At 47.0% G+C, this 6,479-nt stretch overlaps 1 protein-coding gene across 2 annotated transcripts in view; it reads right to left on the bottom strand.

Moving 5' to 3' along the window:
• LOC311136104 (protein jagged-1b-like) overlaps positions 1–6,479 on the bottom strand; it is an 89,779-nt gene that overhangs the window by 61,736 nt on the left and 21,564 nt on the right. For both annotated transcript variants that reach the window (XM_084170185.1, XM_084170186.1), the window contains exons 4-7: positions 4,055–4,185; positions 3,515–3,634; positions 413–526; positions 159–272 (exon numbers count right to left, since the gene is read on the bottom strand). In XM_084170185.1, coding sequence (XP_084026311.1) covers positions 159–272; positions 413–526; positions 3,515–3,634; positions 4,055–4,185 — 479 coding nt within the window. The remainder of the gene's footprint in view (positions 1–158; positions 273–412; positions 527–3,514; positions 3,635–4,054; positions 4,186–6,479) is intronic.

Genomic DNA, 6,479 nt, shown 5'->3' with positions numbered 1-6,479 from the left:
CAGCCTCCAGCACACAGTTTGTAATCCGGCCTTCTGCCCTTTGACACAACCTCCATCTTTCCCTACTGCATATCTATCTGTTTACAAAAAATAAACTTAGAAAAAAGCATTGTATTGGTGAGAAATGAGAGAAAGAGAGAAGAGAAGTGTTGTCTTACCGATGAGGCAGGTCTTGCCGGTCCACTGAGGTGGACAGTGACACTTATAACCATTCACCAGATCCTGACAGGTCCCGCCATGGTTACAGGGGTTAGGAGAGCACTCATCAACGTCTAGCAGGGACAGGAGAGAGAAATGAATGTGTTTGTGTGTGTGTGTGTGTGTGTGTGTGTCTCTGTGTGTTGCGGTGTGTGTGTGTTATGGTGTGTGTGTGTGTGTTATGGTGTGTCCTAGTGTGCGTTTGTGTTCTTACTGATGCTACAGAAGGATCCGCTCCAGCCAGGGGCACAGACGCACTCATAACCCAGACTGGTCTCAACGCAGCTCCCTCCGTTAGAACAGGGGTTGGACAGACATGCATGCTCTGCTGTTGGGGGAGAGACACACAGAGGTTGATACACATCAAATCGGTCTCATTTACATTGACATTTTAGTCATTTAGATGCTCTTATCCAGAGCCACACACACACACACACACACACACACACACCCACCCCTATCCTACACCCCGCTGAATCCCCCCACCCCCTATCCTACACCCCCCTGAATCCCCCCACCCCCTGAATCCCCCCACCCCCTATCCTACACCCCCTGAATCCCCGGTGAGGTTATGGCCGCCCATTCAGCTCCTGACTGTGAAGCCCAAGCCATTGATCATATATGTGGATACTCAAAATAGAGATGTATTTTTATTTCTAGAATCAGATACCTATATGAACGACAAGGCAGGTCATCTTAATTCTGGAATGGACAATCACTTTCATCCTTTTCCTGGGTTTTATATAGCCTCTGCTATAGGCATATGCTGCAGTTGATTGACTGGTTCCTCAAGTGACGTCAAAGTCCATTGTTTCAGAACACCAAAACGTTCAAAAGTAGTTTGTAAAATGTTGGTTTAAAATTGAATATTGTTAATGTTTTGGGGATGAAATGTTAATAGATATAATACTATGGTGCCTGGTGAAAGGTTTCCTTCTCCATGACCTCTTGTTTTATATACAGCCTTTAAAAAAGGTCCCCAGTCTCTCAGTCAATCATTATGTATTCATCCTTATCCTCCAATCAGCACCTCATCTATCAATCCTACCCTCTACCCCTCCCCTCCCCTCCCTCTACATCCACCCCCCTCCCCCTCTCCCTCCCTCCCGTCATCCTCTCATCTTCTGCCGCCCCTCAGGAGAAGAATGAGGGAGGGAGGGAGGGAGGGAGAGGCCTGGTCACAGTGCATTGGTTGGGTCGAAGAGAGGAGAGCGAGAGAGGGAGTTAGAGAGAGAAATAGATAGAGGCAAGAGGCCTGGTCACGGTGCATTGGATGGGTCAACTTAGCATGGAAGATGATTTCCCAACCGTGTGGTCTGAAGGGAGTGAGGGATGGAGTTGGGTAATGAGAGGGGGTTTGTACGGTGGGGTATGGGGGGGGTACTCTGCCCATGGATGAGGGTGGAGGGGGGAGGGGGGGGGGGGGTGAGGGTGAAAGAGGGGGCCTGAGGGTACCTACCCCTTTCACAGTAACTACGTACAGTTGAAGTCGGAAGTTTACATACACTTAGGTTGGAGTAATTAAAACTCGTTTTTCAACCACTCCACAAATTTCTATATAGTTTTGGCAAGTCGGTTAGGACATCTACTTTGTGCATGACACAAGTAAGTGTTCCAACAATTGTTTACAGACAGATTATTTCACTGTATCACAATTCCAGTGGGTCAGAAGTTTACATACACTAAGTTGACTGTGCCTTTAAACAGCTTGGAAAATTCCAGAAAAAGATGTCATGGCTTTAGAAGCTTCTGATAGGCTAATTGACATCATTTGAGTCAATTGGAGGTGTACCTGTGGATGTATTTCAAGGCCTGCCTTCAAACTCAGTGCCTCTTTGCTTGACATCATGGGAAAATCAAAAGAAATCAGCCAAGACCTCAGAAAAATTTTTTTTAGACCTCCACAAATCTGGTTCATCCTTGGGAGCAATTTCCAAACGCCTGAAGGTACCACGTTCATGTTCATAAACACCATGGGACCACGCAGCCGGCATACCGCTCAGGAAGGAGACATGTTCTGTCTCCTAGAGATGAACGTACTTTGGTGTGAAAAGTGCAAATCAATCCCAGAACAACAGCAAAGGACCTTGTGAAGATGCTGGAGGAAACAGGTACAAAAGTATCTATATCCACAGTAAAACGAGTCCTATATCGACACAACCTGAAAGGCCGCTCAGCAAGGAAGAAGCCACTGCTCCAAATCCGCCATAAAAAAGCCAGACTATGGTTTGCAACTGCACATGGGGACAAAGATCGTACTTTTTGGAGAAATGTCCTCTGGTCTGATGAAACAAAAATAGAACTGTTTGGCCATAATGACCATCGTTATGTTTGGAGGAAAAGGGGGTTGCTTGCAAGCCGAAGAACACCATCCCAACCTTGAAGCACGGGGGTGGCAGCATCATGCTGTGGGGGTGCTATGCTGCAGGAGGGACTGGTGCACTTCACAAAATAGATGGCATCATGAGGAAGGACAATTATGTGGATATATTGAAGCAACATCTCAAGACATCAGTCAGGAAGTTAAAGCTTGGTCGCAAATGGGTCTTCCAAATGGACAATGACCCCAAGCATACTTCCAAAGTTGTGGCAAAATGGCTTAAGGACAACAAAGTCAAGGTATTGGAGTGGCCATCACAAAGCCCTGACCTCAATCCTATAGAACATTTGTGGGCAGAACTGAAAAAGCATGTGCGAGCAAGGAGGCCTACAACCCTGACTCAGTTACACCAGCTCTGTCAGGAGGAATGGGCCAAAATTCACCCAACTTATTGTGGGAAGCTTGTGGAAGGGAACCCGAAACGTTTGACCCAAGTTAAACAATTTAAAGGCAATGCTACCAAATACTAATTGAGTGTATGTAAACTTCTGACCCACTGGGAATGTGATGAAAGAAATAAAATCTGAAATAAATCATTCTCTCTACTATTATTCTGACATTTCACATTCTTAAAATAAAGTGGTGATCCTAACTGACCTAAGACAGGGAATTTTTACTAGGATTAAATGTCAGGAATTGTGAAAAACTGAGTTTAAATGTATTTGGCTAAGGTGTATGTAAACTTCCGACTTCAACTGTAGCCCTCTCTCACCAACTACCCACCCCTCTCTCACCAACTACCCACCCCTCCACAGTAACTACCCACCCCTCCACAGTAACTACCCACCCCTCCACAGTAACTACCCATCCCTCTCTCACCAACTACCCACCCCTCTCTCACCAACTACCCACCCCTCCACAGTAACTACCCACCCCTCCACAGTAACTACCCACCCCTCCACAGTAACTACCCACCCCTCCACAGTCACTACCTACCCCTCTCACAGCTGACCCCAGAGTAGCCCTCAGCACAGGAGCACTGGTATTTGTCAGGTCCTGTGTTGCTGCAGGTTCCTCCATTCAGACAGGGCTGTTTGGTCCCACAGAAGTTCAGATCTGAGAGAAAGAGATTCAGAGATGGCAGGAACACCGGCTACTACGAGTGACTGAGACATTTCTGAGGGTAGTTGTATAATGACTTTTATGTCTGAGAAAAGAGAATAATTCAAATGACTTAAAAAGTGTATCCTTCCTTCCTCCCTCCCTTGAAGTAATCACTGATTAGACATGTTAGGAAACAAGGCATCTACTACATGGCATTCACCTGTTCCCCGTGGTCTCTAAGCAGTGGGAGGAAGGACAGGACTAGGGGTTAGGACAGACCGAAGGACAGTATTAGCACCTACCTTTGGCCTTCACCTGTTCCCCGTGGTCTCTAAGCAGTGGGAGGAAGGACAGTATTAGCACCTACCTTTGGCCTTCACCTGTTCCCCGTGGTCTCTAAGCAGTGGGAGGAAGGACAGTATTAGCGCCTACCTTTGTCACAGAGATGTCCTCCCCAGTTGGTATCACACAGACACTGCCATGGTTCAACACAGGTCCCATGGACACAGCCAGGGTGAGGAATACACTGATCACAGTACTGCCCCTGCCAGCCATACAGACACCTGGAGGACACACACAGAGTAAGATACCTGACAAACACACACTACAGTTAGCCATCTATCCCCCCCACCACACACAGAGCAAGATACCTGACAAACACACACTACAGTTAGCCATCTATCCCCCCCACCACACACAGAGCAAGATACCTGACAAACACACACTACAGTTAGCCATCTATCCCCCCCACCACACACAGAGCAAGATACCTGACAAACACACACTACAGTTAGCCATCTATCCCCCCCACACACAGAGTAAGATACCTGACAAACACACACTACAGTTAGCCATCTATCCCCCCCACACACAGAGTACGATACCTGACAAACACACACTACAGTTAGCCATCTATCCCCCCCACACACAGAGTAAGATACCTGACAAACACACACTACAGTTAGCCATCTATCCCCCCCACACAGAACAAGATACCTGACAAACACACACTACAGTTAGCCATCTATCCCCCCACACACAGAGTAAGATACCTGACAAACACACACTACAGTTAGCCATCTATCCCCCCCACACACAGAGCAAGATACCTGACAAACACACACTACAGTTAGCCATCTATCCCCCCCACACACAGAGTAAGATACCTGACAAACACACACTACAGTTAGCCATCTATCCCCCCCACACACAGAGCAAGATACCTGACAAACACACACTACAGTTAGCCATCTATCCCCCCCACACACAGAGCAAGATACCTGACAAACACACACTACAGTTAGCCATCTATCCCCCCCTCCACACAGAGCAAGATACCTGACAAACATACACTACAGTTAGCCATCTATCCCCCACACACAGAGCAAGATACCTGACAAACAAACACTACAGTTAGCCATCTATCCCCCCCACACAGAACAAGATACCTGACAAACACACACTACAGTTAGCCATCTATCCCACACACACAGAGTACGATACCTGACAAACACACACTACAGTTAGCCATCTATCCCCCCCACACACAGAGCAAGATACCTGACAAACACACACTACAGTTAGCCATCTATCCCACACACACACACACACAGATAACATCTCCCAGACTGTCCTACTAACCACACAGAGATAAGTTTGTCCCTGTCTAACGTACACAGAGAATCACGCTCAGTCATGCACCCGAGAGCACACACACACACCCAACTTCACTGTGGAGTTGCAAACACATATTTCATGGGAAATGCAAGACAAATAAAACCCCAAAGCAAAGAGTCATACAAAACTTTGACAAAATGTTTACACATCCCCGCTGAGAAACTAGACTCCATAACAGTGTTGTTAAACCAAAGCCACCATCTCTGGTAAAACTAACCGAAGAGTCAGAGAGAATTCTCGTCTCAACCACAACGTCTTACAATACAGACCACTTAAGACCGTTAAGGCATATTTACACAACAGCCTTTCAACAATGCCTGGGAACCACACACACACACACAGAAAGAAATAAGTATTCAGCGTGAAGTCAAGTTAACCAACACAAAAACAAAAAACAGTCAGTTAGGCCTCCCGAGTGGCGCAGCGGTCTGAGGCGCTGCATCTCAGTGCTTGAGGCGTCACTACAGACCGAGTGGCGCAGTGGTCTGAGGCACTGCATCTCAGTGCTTGAGGCGTCACTACAGACCCCCTGGTTCGATTCCAGGCTGTATCACAACCGGCCGTGATTGGGAGTCCCATAGGGCGGCGCACAATTGGCCCAGCGTCGTCCGGGTTTGGCCGGTGTAAGCCGTCATTGTAAATAAGAATTTGTTCTTAACTGACTTGCCTAGTTATATATATATATATATATATATATATTAAATACAATTATGTGAGGGACCGTTAGCAAGGCTAACATTAGCATGATGTGGCGAGACAGTCTCTCTGTTACAACACATAAAAACATGGTTTGGCAGGACCGGGTCTACCCTGGCAGCCAGGACCGGGTCTACCCTGGCAGCCAGGACCGGGTCTACCCTGGCAGCCAGGACCGGGTCTACCCTGGCAGCCAGGACCGGGTCTACCCTGGCAGCCAGGACCGGGTCTACCCTGGCAGCCAGGACCGGGTCTATTTGTTCAAATGTATGTCTGTTTTCTCTAAATAAGCATTGTTGTACTATTAGACACTGCATTTCAAACAGTCAGCAATAATCTAATGGGTTCAGGTCTTGTGAAGTTTTAGCGAGGTTGACTATAAGCCTTCCACAACCATAAGACCCAATAATAATGTAATTATGTTATCAAAATAGTTTAACCGGCTTTTTTTTTTGCAATAATCACTGGTCTGGCTTTCAATGTC

Source organism: Coregonus lavaretus, assembly GCF_964263955.1.
Source record: "Coregonus lavaretus genome assembly, chromosome: 1".
Classification (NCBI taxonomy): Eukaryota; Metazoa; Chordata; class Actinopteri; order Salmoniformes; family Salmonidae; genus Coregonus; species Coregonus lavaretus.
The sequence above is the reverse complement of the archived record's forward strand: the minus strand, read 5'-3'. Positions and strand labels throughout refer to the sequence as shown.